At 41.9% G+C, this 22,433-nt stretch overlaps 1 protein-coding gene across 2 annotated transcripts; it reads left to right on the plus strand.

Annotated features, from left to right (window-relative positions):
* The first annotated feature begins 271 nt into the window (after positions 1-271).
* SMTNL2 (smoothelin like 2) lies at positions 272-21,874 on the plus strand. Of its 2 annotated transcripts, none has more exons than XR_014494086.1 (9): positions 272-844; positions 11,764-11,851; positions 13,331-13,519; positions 14,375-14,464; positions 16,175-16,238; positions 17,290-17,460; positions 18,056-18,177; positions 18,385-18,536; positions 18,821-21,874. XR_014494086.1 is itself a non-coding variant. In XM_083376185.1 (9 exons), exons 1-9 carry the CDS (start codon positions 416-418, stop codon positions 18,945-18,947), a joined length of 1,428 nt encoding a protein of 475 aa, XP_083232311.1. In that variant the 5' UTR covers positions 272-415; the 3' UTR covers positions 18,948-21,874. The 2 variants fall into 2 exon arrangements, 1 of the variants encoding a protein (XP_083232311.1); XM_083376185.1 differs by having other exon boundaries at positions 18,056-18,173.
* The last annotated feature ends 559 nt before the right edge of the window (positions 21,875-22,433 follow it).

The following is a 22,433-nucleotide window of genomic DNA, read 5'->3' on the forward strand; positions in this document are numbered from 1 at the left end:
GCGAGGTCGCCACTCCTCCCGCAGCCACCAGCTCGGCCCCCGCCTCAAACCCAGCCAGTTCCCCCCTCCTCTCCAGCTCCTCCTCCGAAGGGGCGGTCTGCGCAGGCAGGGGGAATAGCCGGGCAGCCCCGCTTGCTCGGTGTGCTCCTGCCCAGCCCCTATCAGCCCCTGGAAACCTTCCTTTTGCACCCTCCCACCTGCTCCTTCCGCCCAGTCCACCCGCCTATAAAAGGAGAGGTTGGGGCTGGCAAAAAGAGACGGTGGAGGAAGCGACCCGAGTCCGCTTTGCTGCTGATGAAAGCGGGCATCCCGCTCTGAAGGCTCGGTTGAGACCGGCCGGACCTTGTTCTTTGGACGAGGAAACGGGCTTTTTTTTTCTGGACTAAAGGAGGGAAGACCCATTTGCGGGGCCGCCATGGAAGTCAGCGCGACCCGGACGTCGTCGAGCGACATCGCGGACCTGAACAGCCAAGACGCCCAGACGGTGTGCGAAGCGCTGGGCCGCTACGAAGAAACGCTTCGCGGCGCCGTGAAGGAGATCCACGTGGATATCCAGGTCTTTAAGAATGGCGTGGACCGACAGGTGGCCGAAGTGTTGCGCTTGGCCAATCCGCTGGCCAGCACCGTAGCCGAGCTCCAGCAAGAGAACCAGCAGTTGCGGGCGCAGGTCGAGCATTTAGCTCAGCAGGTGGAGATGCTCAGCCGGGCAGCCGGACTCTCGGACGTCTTGCTTTCCAAGCCTGTATCCTCGACGGTGTCCGCCGCATCGCCGAGGCTGGTGGGAAGCAGCAACAGCAGTCGCTTTGCTAGCCACGCTAGACTGTCCCTTTCCAGCAAGAGTCAGGTAACCCGTGTAGCAGGAGCGGGAAAGCACCGTCTGCCAGACGGCTGCGTGCGGAAATCACGGAAATCCTTGATCTCCTAGCCCGCGTGGAAGGGATTCCTGGCGCGCTGTTGAGCCAGTCGGTTGCCCTCGGCCCTTCTGCCCCCGAGCTTGGTCAGATCTGTGTCTTTCCTCTTCCGTCCCCCGACCTCCAGCGCCCCCTTCCCTCCTTTTTCCTCCCTGTTTACACCAGCGTTTCCCAACCTTAGGAACTTGAAGATGCGTGGACTTCAACTCCCAGAATTCCCCAGCCAGCATAGCTGGCTGGGGAATTCTGGGAGTTGAAGTCCACGCATCTTCAAGTTCCTAAGGTTGGGAAACGCTGGTTTACACGATGCCCTCCCTCGGTGCGATTTCACTTCTGCACGCAGCTCCACCCAGGAGATCACAGATAGGACGAAGTGGCGCTCGTACGCTCCGTCGGGGAGCGTCGTAAGATGCCGCGCCCCCGTTTCCCCCCCCCTTTCCCGTTTCCCCCCCCCCCGAACCCGGATCTTTCAACATTAAGCGAACTTCCAGGGCGGCGCAGTGGAAGTTTGCTGGACCGGCGTAGCCGTTTCAAATGCTGTTGTACCGGTTCTCTTGGGAGCCTATTTTGGTTCCACGCTGGGGCGGATGTTTGCACGTGTGTGGGGAATCTCGTGTACGGGTGTTTCGTCGCGGACGGGGTTTGCGGGCAATTCGTTTTGCGCCCCCCCACCCTCCCCCCAATCGCGTTTTGAGGGGCGGGAACGCTCCCTGCGAGCGCGTTGACTTCTTGCGCATGACTGAAAACTGCGCTAAAGCTGCGATCTCGTTGCTGCTAGGCGGGGCGATCGTGGGATAGGAATTTCGGAAAATTAGAAAGGGCAGTTCCCCCTGCTGTCGCCCAAGCAAAAAAGCAGCCATCCTTCTTAATCAAGCAGATTGCCTTTGAAATGAAGCAGGGTTTTATTTCAGGTCAGGCTTTCTGAACCACAGACTTGATTTCATCACAAACGATCAAGCTTTGGACACGAGTAAAGCGTGCTCTTAAGAGTGATCGTCATATATCCTCCTGGCTTGGAAAGTTTTTCAAGACGCGATCCTTCCTTCCGGAAAAGAATTGGAACAAATCCTCTGTTGAAGGAGAGGCGTTTAGCCAGGAGAAGGGACAATAAGAAGCAATGGAGTCTTTCTCTTCAAGTATTTGAAGAGCTTTCCTGTACTAAATGAACAGAATTTGCTTCATGTTTCAGAACCAGCGAGTTCATATTACAAGGAAGGGGTTTATATGAGGGCTGTGCTAATCACAAACCTTTCGGCTTTCAATAAAATGTGTCGGTCTGAAAAGATACCACTAGACTCCCTCTGAAATAAGGTGATCCTAAGTGATATAATTTGTTTGAGAATAGAGCAGACTGGTTTGTTTCATGCTTCAGGTTTGTGGTTCAGTGTGTTGTAGAAATCCAGTAGATTGTGTGAACCAGGCTATTAGGTGGTTTATTTGTTTGGGCCTTATGTGCTTTATGAGTATGCCAACTAGGATCACGTTTTATTAACCAGGTACATTGTATCAACTCAGCCATAATCTTGTAAAGTGGTGATTCATTCAATCTTTTAAAGAAGAGCCCAGGAGAGAGTTAATTACACATGACTTTTGAGATGGTCTCCAACTCTGATTTCTCTGCGGTTGTGTGAATCATGGTTTTATTTTTCTCCCACAATCCCCCTGGATGTCTCCATCTGACTGAAGCAGCTGCCTCCTTTTTCTGATTTAGCCGTTGCCCAGAGATATTTGAGGTACAGCAGTTGTGCAGACGTCAGTCCAATGTAGAGTTGGCCTCTGTTGTGCTTCACATAAGGGATTCCCTTTTCCATCTCAATAGGTGCTTCAGACAAGCTCCATTCTCTCAAATTTTCAGACTGCAAATTGGTTGTTTTTCCACACCAAGTCAGTGAAACTCCCTATGGCTGCTCTATTTGCCTACTATGGTAAAATTGCTTTGTGTTCACCTTGGCTATTTTTGAGGCTTAATACAGTAATGTTGTTCAAAAGTGCCGGTTTATGGCGTTGAGTGAAATTAGAGAATGGATCAACTTTGTAAGTAAGTTACACCTAGATTATTTTATGATACTCTTCAAAGACAGTGGAAAACAAGAATATGGCTTGTTCTACTCTTCATCCGTGTAAAGAGGTTTAGAATGACAGAAGACCATCAGAAAGTTTTCCACTCAGAAATAAGCATAATTAGTTGCCATGCATTTGAGATAGCTTTGATGATTTGATTATGCACTATCAAGTTGTTTCAACTTCCTAGTTCCTACATAGACAGATTTTCTCCATGACAAACTCTCCTTAATCTGTTCTTCTAGGTCAGGGGTAGGCAACCTTGGCTTTTTTATGACTTGTGGACTTCAACTCCCAGAATTCCTGAGCTAGAGTTGAAGTCCACAAGTCCTAAAAGAGCCAAGGTTGCCTATCCCTGTTCTAGGTCTTCCAACGGTGTACCCATTGCCACTGTTATTGAGTCCATCCACCTTGCTGCTCGTCATCCTCTTCTCTTTCCTTTCACCCTTTCCTAGCATTAGAACCTTTTCTGCAGGATAAGATCTTAGCATTATGTGTCCAAAGTAGGATAATTTGAGTCTAGTCATTTGTGCCTTGAGTGAGTACTTCAGGTTGATTTGTTTGATGATACATTGGTTTGATCTGTTTGGTTGTCCGTTGTATTCTCAGAAGTCTTCTTCAGCATTAAAGTTAAAAAGCATCAATTCTCTTCCTCCTATCCTGCTTCTTCAAAATCCAGCCAGAAGGCTTAAAACCAGGATAGGTAGTTTTTGGTAGTTTGGGAATCACCCTTACATGCTTTGAATGGGCAAAGGCTATAATACCTCGATACCTCGAGGACCACCTGCTGCCGGCGTCAACTCCCCTCCGCCCTGTGTGTTCCCACAGAGAGGGCCTCCTCAGGGTGCCTCCGGTCAGGGAATGTCGACTGGTGGCCCCCAGGGGGAGGGCCTTCTCTGTGGGCGCTCCGGCGTTATGGAACCAACTGCCGGTTGAGCTCCGGATGGCATCTGACCTTCGCTCCTTCCGGCGCGGGCTGAAGACCCACTTATTTGAACTAACTGGCCTGGCCTGATGGGGAACATTAGGGTTTTTTAATGGATTTTTACTATTTTATTGTTATTGTATTTTAAATCGGGCATTTGTTTAATTTCTTTTTAATTTTTGTATTGTTATTTATATATGCCCTGTTAACCGCCCTGAGTCCTTCGGGAGAAGGGCGGTATAGAAATTGAATAAATAATAATAATAATAATAATAATAATAATAATAATAATAATAATAATAATAGATTTTGTGTTAATGTAAAGTGGGAAGGGAAACATTTTTTTCTCCCGTCTTTCCCTGGTGAGGTTCAGTTTCCTTTTAAAGTAGGACAAGTCTATATAAGATTTAAGATTCCTTTTTCCATGTATTTGGGGATTGCTCTACAGTTTCCAGAAAACAGTGAGAAGGTGCTTTTGGTGCCAAAAATAACATTCAGTCTTGTATCTTAGATTGTTTACCTCCAGTTTAAGAGCTGTCTGAAAGGAGCAAGGGACTTGCACCATTACGTCTCCCACATACCTTCAAAAATGAAAAATACTGTCTGCTGGAGTGCTTTGTCCACACCTATCAGCCTGAGGGTAACTTACCACATACTGGACTGTATTTGTACAACACACCCAACCCAGTTTCTAAAGGAGCCCATTTGGGGGGCCTGAAATATATTTTTCAACCCTTAAACTATCCCAAATATCTGCATTTGCACAACACACTAAGCTATGAAAACATTTACCAAGCTTACACATTATATAAATGCAGCCATTAGGTTTTCTAATGACTTGGTTAAGTACGCTACACTGTATAAACACAGCAAAGATGTCTCTTTGCATAGATCTGCCTTGCAAATAATTCTCTCAGCGAAATGCCAGGGGTTGAATTGGAGGTCATGATTATGATAGGAAAAAGACACTCTACATATGCTCCAAATAATTTTTCTCTTTTTTAAATGTACTCCAGGATACAACATAATGTATATACTGTTCAGATCCTAATCTGATCTGGTGTTGCAGCCTGCTGGCTCCTAAACTCATTGAAAACTGGTGGGATCTTTCTAAGCTCGGGCTGATGAAGAACAGACTGGGCAGCCGTTTGTCTGAAATGGTATAGGGCACAGGTCTGCAAACCGCGGCTCCGGAGCCGCATGCGGCTCTTTCAGCCGTCTCCTGTGGCTCCCAGTCCTCTGCCATCTGCAGTCCCCCCCCCAAAAAAAGTGGGACTAAAAAAGTTCAACCAATCAATTCAAATATGCAGGGTAGGTGCATATCTCACCTTGGCTCCACTCTTCAGTCAAACCCTGTTCTGCACATGAGCGCATGTACGCACATGCGCACACATTTTTTGTGGCTCCCAGTTTTTCCTTCTGTGAGGGAACCGTTTCCGAGTGGCTCTTTCACTGTTTCAGGTTGCTGACCCCTGGTATAGGGTTTCTTGCCTGAGCAGGGGGTTGGACTAGATGAACTCTGAGGTCCCTTCCAACTACATCATCATCATTATTGATGTAGTAATTGGAAAGAGCTTTGGACTTGAAACTTAAACTATCAGTCATTTAGTTAGCCCGTAAAAAGAAGAATGTGTATTGGTTTGGGACATGGTGTCCTGCATCTACCATCTACCAAAGACATTTCTCAAAAAGGAAATTTGCAAACTTGATTGTACAGCACCCTTTATCTTTCCTTTAGGAATTATTAATTCTCTTTCTGGCAATATTCATATACCTACGCCCTTACCCTCAGATTCTCAATTTATTCCTTCAACATTCCCAAACATCTGGAAATTGACTCCTGTGGCAGGTGGGCCTTTGTAAAATCTTTATGAACCCAAATGTTACAGAAATTAGGTAGGGCAAACAGACAGACCTGTCTGTCTATGGAACTTGTCAGTCATCCATGGTTTCCCCCAAAGGCGTTTTTCAAAAGTTAACTGGACTTTCTTTGTTTTTCCTTGAAGACATTTCACTTCTCATCCAAGAAACTTCAGTTCTGGTTCTCTCAGAACTGAAGAAACGTCTTGGATAAGAAGTGAAATGTCTTCAAGGAAAAAGAAAGAAAGTCCATTTGCCTTTTGAAAAAGCTGTTTAAAAAATGCTGTTTCTTTTCAGGCTAAGTGACACTGAAGAAAATAAGCAAGAAATAATAAGAAAGAAAAATAAGAAAAATAAATTACGGGTATGAGATAAGAAAAGGTAACATAGCTAAAAGAGGTTTCACCAGGCATTCCAAGCATAGTAGAGAACGCTATCGGCCTTATTTGTGCACCATTCTCTACCAAATATGAGTAAGCTGGATTTAAGCACCAGGCTATGAGAATATATAGTAACAAGATCTCTGCTGTTGAGTCAGGAAAACAACCATCGCTTGCCTCTACCACGTTTGACTATCCATAGTTATATTCTCTGGCAGCAGTTAGTTCATTAACCAGGTTCAGTATGCTCTCTGGAGAGTAAGTTCCAGGTAGCTAGCTGTCTTGCTAGTAGTGGTGATTTCATCTCCTTCTTTCCCTAAGTAATGTTTTTGAAAACCTTCTCAACTAGTGGCCTTCATCCTATTTTGTGGTGGTTGAATTCTGAAGGTTAGTCATACATGAGGTTATCTCTGCTAATTTCTGCTCAGTGAAGCTGGTGTGTTTCACAAAGGGGGGAAAAGCTGCCATAGCCCAGTTTCAAGGGGTTTTGACTCCCCCCATTTAACCTTTTTTATTTTATTTTTTAAATTTAGAAATGAGTTATGGGAACAGCCAGTGCACATTTTGGGAATGGTCAGCAAAGTAATTTTGGGGATTTCCTAAATTTTTCTGTTACTCTGGCCAAATACTGATTAGCACCTCCCTATAAACTCCCAGAGAAGCCCAATATGTACAAGTCAAGATGGATGTAACCAAATCATAGATAACCTGACCAGCTGGGGAAGGGCCACAGTTGGAGTATTAGCTGCAGTTGTGAAAATACCGTACAGTTATCACAGCTATCACCTAGAAATGAAGTGCTGTTTCTTTTGCTTAAAGTTGGACTGCAAAAAATTTCAAATAACCACCAAGTAGCCTCTAGAGATTTGGATTTTGGCAGCCCAGATCTGGTAGCTCCAGGATCTAGAATGAGCTTCAGCTCGGAGTATTTGTTGATGTGCCAAGCTATCCATTACTAACTCACAAAAGCAATACTAGTATTGTTTGAAGTGTTAATAAAATTAAGGCAGCCAGGAGTGCCTAACACTACTTCCAAGGATATTGTAAAAAAAAAAGAAAAGAAAAAAGAAAAACCAAACCCTACCTCTATCCAGGTAGTCACCAGGAGACAAACTTATCTTCAGTGTGAATGCCCAAATGTGCTGCTCTCCTAGTTTATATGAATTCTAGGTTCACCATTTGACGATCTTGTGCTCAGAGGAATCTAAAGAGAATAGCTGCCTGCAATTAGTGCAGGTTCTCATCCCACCAGGCTCAAGGTTGACTCAGCCTTCCATCCTTCCGAGGTAGGTAAAATGAGGACCCAGATTGTTGGGGGCAATAAGCTGACTTTGTAATAATGCCGCTTGGGTGTGTGTGTGAAAGCCCTAATAAGCAGGCATATACATAGGATGAAGGCTACTGCTAAGCTTGTAAGCCGCCCTGAGTCTTCGGAGAAGGGCGGGATATAAATGGAATTAAAATAAAATAAAATAATAATAAATAAAGCTGGATAACAACTGAGTGCATATGTTGGAAAATGACAAGACTCATTTCTTTCATCAAACTCATAATTGTTAGTTGAATTGGTTTTTAACAATACTGTTATATCTCTTCTTTCCTTTAGAATCTGGGAGAAACAAATAAGAACCTCAAACAAATGAAATGGGCTATCCTTCGGTCCTCTTAGCTCTTGTTTTAGGGTGGTAGTTCTATCGTATCAAAGTTGCCACAATTCATATGACCAATAGATGGCAGCAGAGTTATCCTGGAAACGAGTCCTTGCTGCCATCTAGTAGTCATTCTGACTTTTGCAACCCAGATAATAGTAATCCTATTTCTAAGTGTTGTTAGTATATAATTGCCATTATTTTAAGATATAATACATTTGTTTGTTTGAATACACCATATTATTCAAACAGCACAACTGTGTCTTTTTAATCAATGTTAATATTGAGCATATTGTATAAACCTAGCCACATGGTTGGCAGTGATCTGGACCACCAGGATAAGTGATGAAGTGCCATTACTGATGCATTTTCCTTATGCTCTTAATTACCCAGAGCCTCCAACATCATGCCAATAAATGGAATGGCTGTTCAGGTCTGTCCTTCTTCACAAAGTTGTCTCTCAAGGTTTCTTTTAGTCAACAGACTAAACTCTGGCTGAACAACCAGTCTTACTTCCATTGTTTATCTCCTTGGCTAGGACGTTTTCCTCCTTTGTGCAGCCTCCAGCCAGAATCTGGTGTGGATTTCTTGAGCTCAAGCAGGGCAGCAGTACACTGTCTCTATGCTGTTTTGTTCAGGTGGCTGCGGCTTGGAACTATGGTAGGTGTCGTGACTATTTAGCAGTGATGTCATCCTAATGAGCTAGGCCCCATTCCTGGCCTTGGGGAGAGGAGAGAGAACACTGGCAGCTGGAGCTCCCTTGAACTGCCATCAAGTGCAATAAACATCCTCTCCATTTCTATCAATATGATTAATGGCTTTTCTGGGGAATAGTCCTGGTGTATGTTACGCCAAGTGGCACTGAAGGCTGACAGCTGCAATGGGATATGAAGTAAGGATTTTTGAGGGATGCGTATTTTGTTCCTGTAAATCTAGGATGGTCTCGTGAGTGATTCCCAAGTTGGTTGGAGCTTAACTCCAGCATTTTAATCTCACCATGATGTGTGATGATCCTTCACACTTGGAAACAGCTGGAGTTAGACTTTCTGCACAAGGAGGAAAAAGATCAGACTGGTTTGGATGCCTGTTCAGAACCAGCATATAACTTTAGGAGAACTAATCATGTTCCCTTGACTTATTTTGGCTCTAGACTAGTTTTTATTTTGTTCTAGGAATGTTGCTCTTGAGTGAAGTTTTATATTACCATTATGTGCCTCATAACAATTTCACTTGATGCTTTTAGGTGGAAAAGGATGGATTTAGAGCTGACCTGGCCATTTGAGGTTTTCTCTGTTTTGAGGGACGGTGACTAGAAGAGGATCCCACCATTAATGGCCTTTATCATCCCTGAATCTAGTAGTTAGTAGAAGACATTAGCGCTCCTGTCAACTGCTACTTGCCATACAGTGGTCACCAGTCCATTTCACTGGCTTTGCTGCCTCAAATGTTCCTTTTACTTTACCTGGCTCTCAGTAAGAAAAGCACTGAAGAGATGCTTGCTCCTTTAGAAGGAAGAATAATATGTAACTATTACTACCATAATTGTTTCCCCTGTATCCTATACATTTCTGTATTTGGACATTGTTTTCTGAGCTGATATGAATACAGAAATGGTCAACCTGGCTGTTCCTACAGAGAAAATGCTCTGCACATGCATAGATCTTCTGTACATGTTCCCTCACTATCAGAAGCAAGTTTTAAAGCCAAACCCTAACTCCATTTATATATGCATTTTGGAAATAATGTATCTTTTTGTAGTATGGTGAGTTTTTGGGCCATAAGCCTATAGTTCTGCAGGTCATTTCATGACCATTTGTTTTGGGCTGGAATTAAAAGAAAAAGAGGAATAAAGTGTTTAACGTTTGGATTTTGCATTTTTGAAATTAATTTTAAATATATAAAGAGTACTAGTTTGAAAATCAGATAAGGGCTATATCTGCATAAGCAAAGCTTGTAAGAGCGTGCTTTATTGAATAAACTAACTGTCTTTGAAGGGCATTGCAGCGATAAGGTTAGTAACAATTTGCACATGTGTTTTTCTGTCTTTCAGGTTTTTTTATAGATAGCAAAAGCACTGCAGAGGTATAGGTAGGGAGGGGAATTTGGATTTGTGGTTGCAAGCTATTCAGACATGAAAAGTCAGATACTGTTACAGGCTTCTGGAATTAATTTTCTTATTTTCTGACAGGAACTCAATAAGGTAGTGCTTAATCAATTGAGCTGTTCCTGTATTTGTTCAATTGGAGATTGTAATCTATAAGAGCATTTGTTTTTAATTGCTGATCCCTCCTCATAATAGAATTTTTCCCAAGGTGTTCAATTGCCCCCTCTTCTCCTACTTTTCCAAATGGTTATTCCATCATGCCTTTGGGACAAGGTTGCTGTGACTACTGCATTCTTCTGCACATTGAATTGGTTCTTTGGTTTTTAATGTTCAGATCATCAGTTTGTGTCTAACTGTATTGCGATTCATGGTTTTTAGTTTTGGTTTAGATTATGAAAATGATGATCTGTTTAGCTTCTCTATTAATCTCTGTTTTAATCCAAGTTGTAGATTTTGGGAATTGTACATTGCCCCAGGTTGAGAGGCTTTTAAGCAGGGCTGTATGTAAGAAGTTAATAAATGGTCATGATGCAGCTGTGACTATATGATCGAAGCCCCATCCCATTCTAATATGTATTACTGTATATTGAAAAGTGCAGGGCTTTGATTGCTTGATCAAAGCAGCCATTTTGAGTTCTCTCATCTCTCCCAGTAGATGATGCCCCTGTTTGTAAATTAAGAAATAAGCATGTATGTTTCTTGGGTGGTTGGGTGCTTCAAAATGGCCCCTGCTTCAGAAACTTTGCTTTTCAGGACATGATTTGGTGTAGTGGTAAGTGTTATCAGGCACAAAGAGCCAGGATCATCCGTTAGATTGCAGCATAGAAGATTTATTCAAACCCATACACAAAAATCTAGTTAACTAAAGTTTAACACTAACTGGCGGAGGATAAGGGTCAGTGGAATTCAGGATAGTTTACACTTGAATCACTTGTGGGAATCTAACGACTCTAAGCTGATGACATGCTTAACTCCACTTCCCCCTCCAGCTATGTCTGCTCTTCTCCCACAAGTGTAAAATATGAATGGATGGCAACAACACTCCATCCGGGCATTTTTAAATGCCACAACCTTTCATACTTTCATACTTATGAATTTAAGCCAAGTTTAGCCAGTAATGCTGCTCTATAGCAAAGTAGGAATCCAGCCTCCTTCAGTCCCTCTCATCTAGGATGGGCAATGCTGGTTTGAGGGTAGACTTGTATCCTTTTAGTTAGATGTTATTGAGGATAGTATAGATTAGAAGAATCTCACAGAGGTATTTTCAAACAGTGGATGAAATTCAATTAAAATTTACAACTGAGAACTAAGGTAGTTGATTTACAGGAAAACAAATCAAATGTATGCTGGGGAACAGCTTTTATTCTTGGCCTCAGGAGAGATAGATTTAGATTTAATAACATTACTATACCTCATACATATTGTAGCTATCTTCCCTCCCCAATCTTTTTAAAACAAATGTAGCTACAAAAACACAAGTACATGTTCTGGTGGGATGGCTTTAAGCCACTTACGTAGATCACATATTGCATTAATCCATAGGTTGTATAACCCATGTTTTATTAAATAAAACACTCACTGTAAGCCATAAACCAGGGTATGTAAATCACAACTGGCTGGGTTCCCAGAATTGACTAAGCCATAATGAAGTTTGTTCTTCTAGCTTTGTGTATTTTGTGAGCACAGCCACAAATTCTCTTTAAGCACTTCTCTTCCCTTTCAACAGTGCAATGTGCCCTCTTCCTTTTGGCAAACTTGGAAGCTGGGGGTTTCCAATCTGGAATAACCGTCTGCTCTCTGGTGTTTTTGACTCTCCTCCCCCCCCCCCAAATCAGTGCTTGTAACAGTGTGCATTATCTTCTTGCCTTTGCAGAGTTTGGACATTGAGGATGAAAAGAACTTTATGAGCCAAAGAACCCCTGATTCAGCCATAACTGAGAATGGGCATCAGTTGTCAGGAGGTAAGGAAAGGAAATCCTTTTAGTGAGACCATAAATCTTTACTGTTTCTGATGTGGTGAAAGTTAAACAGGCTTTTGAAGTGATGTTGCACAGGCTCTGGAAGTTTGATTCACTGTTCTTTTTCCTGCCTAGATTACAAGAAGAAAAATGTCCATTTAGGCTTGGAATGAAATAAAAAGTGTCTTCTAAATCACTAAATATTTTAATGTTGAGCTTAAACCCAGGTGGATGGCCAGCATTCATTCTATTAAAAACTTATAGTTCAAAGTGAAATGGTATTTCATGTTAAAAGAGAGGGTGGTTCTTTTAAATATGTGATTAGGATCATCATATGTAGTAGCCTATTTAGTATCGTATTTAGTAACTACCACTGTTTAGTGGTCATTTGCAAATAGGATAGTAATAAAAAATATTTTCCGAACAATGTGCACATTTACAACCAAATTTAGTATGCTTGACAACAATGCATCCCAGAGTGAGAGTAAGGCTGGCATAGCTGAACGAGAACTTTATTTGGATAAGATGGGAGCAACCACTGTTCTTTGCAGTATCTCCCTCTCAGTCATGTGTTTAGCAACCATTTTGCTTAAGAACTTGGTCATTGGAATGGAACTAGTTGTTAAATGGGGAGTGGGTATATAGGAATGATTTCTTAAATAAATATTGATCTATTTTTAAAACAAGATATTTATTGAAAAGATAGGTCCTTGGTGCTCTCTTGAGTTTGGTTGTTTTCTTGCAGACGTTTTCTTGCAAACATCCAAGCTCAGAGAGCACTAAGGACCCCATTCCAACCCTGAGCTACAAATATTCTCCTTTATTTATTGAAAAGATAAAACAGCATAAACAAAGCCATAGATGTCTTTTAAGCAAGTAAAAGAAAGCCTATAATGAAAGCATAGATTTTCTTGGTTCCATATTGGAACATACTCCAATAACCTCAAAATAGAATAACTTTTTTATAATAGAATAATAATTTTATTGTCACTTTAAATGTACACTAATCAGCATACATTAAAATGAGGTTTCATTGCATACAGCTCTCAAAGGGTAACCACCTCCAATATACACTGCATAAACATGACCAAAAAATTATGCATATACCCACATACATACACATATATGACCCAGAGAAACAACACTGTCTTGCAAATGGAACTTATGAGATTGTACAGTCAGATAAAAGTTGGAGATTGGTTTCTTGTTGTTTGTATGCTGTAATAAGGCAATTACTTGGCCATTTGGACTGAGCTGTCATTTGCTTAACTCTGCTTAAAGGAAGCTCATATTTGTGGCATTTGAACTTTCCTTAAATGATATTATTCTAAGAAAAATAGTATTTAGAAAGAAGAACTCCCTGGAAAATATAAGACAATGTAGAATTTTAATTTTAAAAAATGATCCCAACATAGTTTTGCTCTTTTCCTCACTAGCCCTGGCTAGGCTCAGCCAAGAAATACTCTTCTCTTCACTTTTCAGATTCTCCTCTTGAGGCCCATGCTCCAGCCATGTCTTCGCGGATGCCCCACCAGCCTGTTACTGCAGTAACCAGAGTATCAGAAACATTTTCAGGAGAAACTGTTGGACAGTCAATTGTGCCAAACTCTCCCAGTGGGCAGCAGAGCGATGCTCATAATGAGGCTGTGTCCAAAACATTGATTCAATCAGGTAAAATAGTGGATGACTTGAATAAAATAATCCCCACTTCTGCAAGTCTAGCTGTGCAAAGGTACCTATTAGTGCTATGCACCCTTTGGAAATGGTGTGGAAGAAATGCTTTGAACTTCACAAGAATACAGTGCCTCTCTGCTGTTCATTAAAGCCGTTCTCTTTTCTTCATATCCTAAGAAACTAATCATATGGTAAGTCAACTTTTAAAGTGGCAGCACTTTTATTCAGGGTTCTGCGGAACCCCTGAAAAAAAGCTGTGCCTTCTTTAACGAATAGCAGAGAGGTTCTCTACAAGACTCCAAATATGATGGAATGACTAGAAGTGGTCTTCATCAGTAACCCAGGAGTGTCCCATTGCATCCATTCCTCAAAGGACCATTTCTGGTGCAAGTTTTTACACACACCTTTTCAAAAAGATGTTAGAGCTAAACCTGTGGGGAAATGTTTGTTTTGAGTGAGGCTTAGTGGTGTTAGCATTTTAATTGGGTGTGCATATTTTGGGTTTTAGTGGTGATAGCTTTCTTGTATATAAAAAATGGCTGGTTCTTTTTTTAAAAAATAAAAACATCAGAGAAGTGTGGCTTTGTTCTGGAAAGTTTTCTCTCTCACTGAATGCATTCCCACAATATATTTAACTTGGTTACAAAGTTAAATCATTTTCTGGGTTTGCACACTAACATAGAATCTCATGCTAATCAAATGGGCTGTTGGGCAAATGCTGACTTGTTGTAATGTAGCCTTTTGATAGGAGGGACCTAACGTGGCCTGATGGGTTAATGGTCTAATCTGGTTTTCTTCTTCTCTCCATTAAAAAAAATAACATTTTTTACCCTTTGTTTTTTTAAAAAAAAGATATAAAAGGTGCTAGCAGTTCAACCCTGAGCACTGCGAAGAACTGGAATGTGAGTTCAGTGAGGACAACAAATGCTTCCTTTACTTCAGGTTGGCAAATGGGTTTGCATATATTTTCCTATGTTTGAATAATACTTTTCTGTACTATTGTACTATGGTATGGAAAAATTGACACAATAAATAGGTTTCCAAAGACCTCCACATTCAGGTTCCATGCATTTACCCTCAAATATCTGAAATTTAAATGCATTTTTCTTATTTATTGTTTTAATGCTTTATACGGTATTTTAATTGTATGACTGTAGGCCGCCTAGAGTCACCTCAGTGAGATAGGCGGCACAGAGGTTTAACAATAAAATTAGAAAAAAATGCAAATGCTGTCTGACTGACATTTGTATCAGGCAGATGTTTGGCTGAAGAACATGCACCCCTCACTGAAAGATGAAGAACTTTGGGACTAGAAACTGTGTAGAAACCAGATAGGTTGATTAGAGGGGAAGCAGAGGTGTCCACAAGATCAGAGGATTTGATGAAAATGATAAAAATAGTCCATGCTCTTCTGAATCAAGCTGTGTCCCTTTGATTTGTGCATTGTGTGATATCATGACGCACAAACAAAAGGGGTGGAGTGTGCAGCGTGACAGCCCAATGCTGTTTTCGTCATCAAAATTATCAAGTGGGTAGATCCTTTTGGTGCATGGTGAAGACATGGGCTGCTCTTCATCATAACACTGGCATCTTGCTGATTTCAACACATAGTGCTTATAGTGTCATCAGCTGAATATGGAGCTTCTGCCTTAATGGTCCACAGATGGGCTTTGATCCCAGACATGGATGTCTGCCACGGATTCCACAATGTCAAAGTGGATGCAACAGGGCAATTGAAGACTTGCCTCTATTTATCATGCGTTGTGCGCATTGCATATTTGGAAAAACAGATAGGGCTCCAATCTCCTGTCAGTCCTACTATTTTGACATGATTAACTCCCCTCTGCCTTCTACACCCACTCCAACTCCAGATGCCACTGAGAGAGATGCCTCAATAGCCACTGTGAGAAATAATAGGACTCTGCATAATTCAAAAATTGATTTAGGTGGACTGCTTCAGACCTTGTGAAAATGAGCACAGCACCTTTCTGTTATTCTTTGTAATAGGCTTGGGCTTTTTAGGCTTCCATATAAATCTGGGAAAAAAGCTGCTGCTGCTTTAAGGACTTTTTTTTTAAGTGGGTCAATTTTTTAGGCCCATCTTTTTTTCAAATTCAGACTGGTATCTGAAAATGATGTGGCTACTTTAATTAGTAGGGAGGTTCAGTGCTTATCCAGAGTTCAAAGCACTGATTTATAATCATTTTTAAGTCCTAAACATGCTGAACTAGAGAGTTTTTGATGTAGTCCAGCAGGGTCAAGTGTTTGCATGGTGACCAATAAAAATCTGAATCTAATTTTTAGGAGATTTTGATGCATTTATACTTAATCTTAATAATATAAGCAAGCCTAATAAAATTATCAGAGAACTTTATATCCTGATCCAGATTAAGACCAGTTTACTTTTCCTGGGTTTGTAATCCAATGGTGAAATCTATATAGTAAAGAATTCCTCTTGGATGACATTGATGGATCGATCATCAGCACCAGTGAATTGCAGATTCCAACCTCTTCTCTATTCAGAGCATGATTCCATCCCCCCCCTCCCCGCACACATTTAGAGTCAGGCATTCCACCCACCCCCTCAAAAACAAATGCTGTAGGAGAATGATTTGGAAGAGAGCCAATTTCTTTATTTAATTTTTTGTGCAGATAAATTTTCTTCGGGGACAAAATCCACATCGACTGTAAACTATGGAAGCCAATCTAGTGAAAGGTGAACATACTTGGATTTGCAAGTATCTTACTCTTTGGATTTTATTGTAATAGGGGCACAGCATGGACATACTGTTGGGTGGAATAGACATTGGGTCTTTCCCCACTGCTTACCTGTGGAAAATTTGTACCACTATGAAATGTCTTGTTCCCATTTCCTATTATGCCATATTCTTCCCTTTTCTTGCACTGTTTCCAGTCATTGCAGTACTCTTCACTTCCCGCCAAGTTGATGAGCCTTATAGATTTTACACATCCTGAAGATGTCCATGGGTGGTGTTAAAGCATAGGTCCCCAAGCTTTATGCACCAAAATGAAACTACACTGACAACACAGGTGTGGTAACGTCACATGCAATGCCACTGTTCCATACTTGTTTACCAGTGTCCAAGTTCATAAAGTTTGTATGATTGCATCCTTGTGCCCATGTTGTCATTTGCCCTCTGTTTTTACTACCTGAAAATGTTATGAGCCTAGAAATGTTCGTGCTGCGGTTATGGCCAGTGGGGAAAGAAGGCTCATTGGTTTGTTTTGTTTAATCAGGGCTTATTAACTAAACTATATTTGGATGGGTTCTCACATCATATTAAGCCATAAAGTAGGAACTGAGTTTAGCACAGTTTTTTTTTAATTGGGAAAAATATAAATGGGAAGTCAGTATGTTATAGAACAAAGCTCCACCCCAAGCATAAACTTTATTTCCAAAAGTGCCTCTGGGCCCTGCATAGAAATAAATAGTAACAGAAAATAAAAATGATAGGAGCTGCAGCCTATTTAGGTGCAACTTCAGCCTTTGGTAAGTGGTCATTGGTTTTTTGTTTTAATTATGCATATCTTCCCTGGCTGCTGTGTTTTGAGAGTGCCCGTGTCATGGTCTTCAAATTTCAGATATGCCTACTGATCCAAATTGTGTGAAGAATATGTAGAGGGCCTGATGTAGCATACTATATGAATCCAGCTATTGTATTTCATCCCTTTTGGAGAATCCAATAGGTCATCCTTTGCAACTGTGTTCTTTTGAAGTGTATTTTCTCTCTTTTTTGGGGGGGCAGTGTCACCACAAGCCAACAAACCCAGGCTTCAAAGTCCTACTCTCCACCTTCTTCAGTCCATCGACAAGTGGAAAAGCGAAGGGAGCTGGTGAGATCTCAGACCCTGCCCCGGACCTCAGAAACTCAATCTAGAAGAGCACTCTTTGAGAAGTTCGAGCAGGATACTGGAAAGTACGTTGGGTCCAGTTCAACTTTTAGAGACTTGGTTCAGGGAAGGCCCGGAGGTTGTCTAAAAACAGCTGCCTTAAATCAGGTCACAGTTTCTAGCCTAATGGTTTGCACTTGTTTGTCTGCAGCACAAGGCTGTACCAGAAGTTCTGTTCTGGTAAAAACACAACGATTTAAGAAAAATGCAAAACTGGCTGATCCTCAATATAAGTATAGTTCCTCCTTTAGTTTCAGCAGTTCACTAAGGCAGCATATTTAGCTGACGCAAAACCGCACAAATCATTGCAATGTTCTCTAACCAGCATGCAGGAAAAAAGGTCTTAAAATTTGTTTTACTTATGCCAGTTCAGTGGAGGAGTTGAATAGGAGAGAAGGGATTTGAATGGGAAGGTAAAAGCTAATGTTCCTTCAGATTGCTGGTGTTCATCATATACACAGGATGACAATATTTCAATGTGTTCTCTACCTCTGACAGCTCCTCTATGATGAAATAGGAAAATTCTGGGTATAGGTTGAAGGAGCTGTTTTTTTCCATTTAAAATACTACCTCTCTAGATAACAGTAGCAATCTCTTCTCTTTGTGTCCCTCGTTGTGCAGGGGGAAGAGTGTGGGCCGGACCAAACTCAAGAGATCCCAGAGTTTTGCAGTTGCCAGTGCCAGCAGCATCAAGCAAATCCTCTTGGACTGGTGCCGGTCCAAAACTATTGGCTACAAGGTAGGTAAGGAATTCTGTAATTCCTCCCCCCTTCTTCACTGTTTCACTTTGTGAACCCATATGAAGTACCATAATACAACTTCTGGTTCCTCGCCGATACTTAAATTCAGGCTTCTCTACCCCAACTGTGTCAGATCCTTCTCCTGCATTACAGTACTTGCCTTCTCCTTCTTCTTTTCTGCCGCCCTACTCTTCCCCCACCCGCCCCCAGCACATAGATCTGCAGAATTTCTCCTCTAGCTGGAATGATGGGATGGCTTTCTGTGCACTGGTGCACTCCTTCTTCCCCGAAGCATTTGATTACCACACATTGGACCCCACCAAGCGCAAGGAGAACTTTGAACTGGCATTCACAACAGCTGAGTAAGTAGGGTGCTACTGTCATAAGTTGCCTGCTGCAGATTCTGCTGCAGAATTTTATTAATTGCACAGAGCTCTTAGCTTTCCTCGGTTAGGAAGGCTACCCTTTTACATCATCCTTGTCTGATAATGAAAAAAAATATGAGGAAATTAATTTTGAGTAAAGTTTTGTAAGATGGTGGGTTGGTACTTGTCCCCTTGAATGATAGTTTTCCTTCATTTTCCCAGTTCCCAATTTTTCTAAATTGCCTTGCTTTCTAAATCCGATGCCTTGCTTCCCTTTGTAGAAAAATGGCCAACTGTGACCGCTTGATTGAAGTGGAGGACATGATGCTGATGGGCCGCAAACCAGACCCCATGTGTGTCTTCACATATGTGCAGTCTCTCTACAACCATCTTCGGCGCTTTGAGTGAATCCAGGAAGGCCATGACTCTTAGAATGGGACTGCTCCACAACTGCTTTTGTGCTAATGTTTGGTGCTGCTATACAGCTGCTTGCCATCCCTGCCGAGGAAAGTCCCAGGCTGCTGGACACAGCCACAAGCCAAAGAAAAAGGAAAGATAAAAACAGTCAAGATTCTTGGGCAGCTAGAGCTCTTGCTGAAAAAAGATAAAGGGCCAGCAGTTCCTTCCTTGTTTTCTCTAAGCAGCTGTGAATAGAGATTCTTGTTCCAAGAATTTTCTTTTAACTGTATGTGCAAGCTGACTTGACCAAATTGACCTAGAAGGATAATTCAAGCATGATCTCCTCTCCTCCTCCCTGTCTTCCTTCTGTAGATGTCTCTCAAAAAAGTCTAAATGCTATGTCTATCATTTGTGGACAGCTGTGCTATTAGTTGCTTTGTATTATATCCCCTTTCTTTTTCCTGATTCCACTTCCTTATGCTCTGGAATTTCTGGGATAGATTAAGACCTAGAGACAGATTCCAGTGTGGATAGTTTGAAGGCTAATGTGCAAATTCTCTTCTTGATCACGGGGGCTTCTTGAATACTTGTAGAACTCAGCCTGTTTCCAAAGGCTGCAGTATTGAAACCCGTTTTCCTTCAAACCAAAAGACTTGCTTGTACATTTAAAAAAAACGCTCTTGCAATAATGGAGTATATTAACAGGCATGACCACAACTGACACTTCATCACAATTTGCTCCAGCATTACTTTCCCCCAGTATGTCTTAATCTGTCAGCTGAAAGCTGCATGCTGAATCCTGAATCGGACCCAGTCAGGCGATATTATCTGATACTGGAGCAGGCATTGGCAACCGTGTGAAGGTTATCAGATTTAGCATTTAGGGAAAAGAAAGTCCACATGAAAGGTGCAGAAAAAGGCAACAAAGAAAGGGACAATGAGGCAGAAAGGCCATAAAGAAAGGTGCAGTGAGGCAATCTGGTTGGAGGAGAACTTCTGTATTATTTTTCCTAGTTGTGGGGAGGAGTTTATTTTTAAAAAAAACTATATTAAACCTGTTATAGGTGTACATTATGATGTAGTAGGAGCGGGCTCTGGGGGAGGCAGAAAAGAGAGTTAGGGGGTGCATAACCCTGAGTTCTGAGGTTGCTCACTCCTGCAACAGAGCAAGAATACTTACTCCAAATAGCTATGGTGATGCACAGGGACTGTTTGGAGAGACTCTTATGGGCAGATAGTTGAAATTCTGCACAATACTTGCATACCTTAGTCTTCTGGTCTCGAAGGAATGAGGAGAATTTGCTCTTTATGATATACATCAGACTCCTGGGCGGTGATTGCCAGAAAGGAAACTGATTACAGTAAGAGCACCTTTGAGTCCAAAATATTTGTCCCAAATATCTGAAGTAACTGGTGCCAGATACATCAGTCCTGGTGCACGCTGACATGAGAATTCTGGACGGTACCAGATTGGAAAGATTTACCAGAGCATTTGCTCTGCTGATGTGTGAGAATTGTGCTCAGTAAAATAAGGAAGAGGCTCCAGATCTTCCCAAACTAACATGGCTAAAATGGAGTCATGGTTCAGATTAGCCTGGGCCAGGAAAAGTGTTTACGTCCATCCATAGGAAGTTAGGTAAAGGTAAAGATTCCCCCGCACATGCGTGCTAGTCGTTTCCGACTCTAGGGGCCGGTGCTCATCTCCGTTTCAAAGCCGAAGAGCCAGCGCTTGTCCGAGGACGTCTCCGTGGTCGTGTGGCCGGCATGACTAGACGCCAAAGGCGCACGGAACACTGTTACCTTCCCACCGTAGTGGTCCCTATTTTTCTACTTGCATTTTTACGTGCTTTCGAACTGCTAGGTTGGCAGAAGCTGGGACGAGTAACCGGCGCTCACTCTGCTATGCGGCACTCGGGATTCGACCCGCCAAACTGCCGACCTTCTGATCGACAAGCTCAGCGTCCTAACCCACTGAGTTACATTGCACTTAAACCACACCATTGGAGAAACAGGCAGCTAAGGTGTAGCACACTTCTAATCACAGTTTTGGGATTGCTTTTCACATCTTGAGGCTATTTTGAAAATGGTCTCAAGTATTATACAAGATTTTGCATGAAAGCAAGTTGCCTAGTACCAGCATCAGCTTCTTTGTAATGTATGACTGACCCAGCTGGCTACTTGTTAAGAGATAAATAGTTAGTTTTGTACTCTGGGGAAATTAACTTTGTCTCAAACATCCTTTGGATTTGGGCTGAAACTTATCCAAACCCATCACTGATTAGATAAGCTACTTGCATAACATTTTAATTTCTTCTTGATCCAGTTAACTGTGTTGTGTGACGTGAATCCTAGAGTCATGCAATTTTTTTAAACACAAAAAAACAGATGAACAAAATCCAATTGCTGGGTTCACATAGCCTCTTTTGCATGGAGAAACCAAATTGTGGCTTAGGTTGGTGGCCTGATTCACACAAAATGTAAGAACAGCAGAGATCCAAGAACACAATAAACCACATTCTATCTAATGTAGCTTCAACTACCATGTTTGGTCATGTACACTTGTGTATGTTTGGAGCAGGGCAATTATGTCATAAGTGAAGACTTTATTCAAGTAAAGAAAATACAAGTCGGACATGACTGACAAATTATGGAATTTGTACCATTTGTATGATGTCAATGGCTCATGTGAGATGTCATACTGGCTTTTACAGGCATCTATGTAATCCTTGCCATTTGGCTATCCTGAAGCAGCAGGAATAAGCATATGTGTGTTTTGGGATGAATTTGTGCTTTTTAGCTGTCTGGTCCACACAACTCTGCCACTGCAGACCCCCATCAACTTCTTTCCAAGGTATTTCCCTGCAGTCAATAGCTTGCTCAGAGCAGTTTCCTACCTTGGGGCTGTACAGATGGCCACTATAAAACAAATAAAATAAAGGCAGCTTTGTGTTTGGTCCTTATTTTATTCTTGGGAGCAAAATGCATGAACTTACAAACTAATTCATAGTAAGATGACAAATCAAGAGTGGAGTCAGGTAATGCAATATCCTAAGCATCAGAATGGCTGATCCTTTGAGTGGGTGAAGTTTGCGCCCTTTCTAGACTTCATGGATGGGGGAAGAGAAATGTTATTTTTTAAAAATTCACACTTCTGGAAAGAGACTCCTGCTTGAGCAGGGGGCTGGACTAGAAGACCTCCAAGGTCTCTCCCGGCTCTATTCTGATTGATTGCATCAGTCTACCAATTGTCTATCGAGCTAAATGATGCTATGATTGGAAAAGACCCATCAGCCCGCGTTTTTCATTGTTTCGTTGATAGAACCACGAGTTAGCCAATCACATGTTGGCTAAGTGTGGCGCGAGTCCCACGCTTGTTAACTTCGGTCTCAAACTACCCTGCAACCAGTCTAATTGTGGATGTTATCAGACACCTATTTGGGTGAAGCTTAATCAAGTCACTTAAAGACAAGGAATTACATTCACACAATATGCCAA

This window comes from Vipera ursinii (genome assembly GCF_947247035.1).
Source record: "Vipera ursinii genome assembly, chromosome: 1".
Lineage (NCBI taxonomy): Eukaryota > Metazoa > Chordata > Lepidosauria > Squamata > Viperidae > Vipera > Vipera ursinii.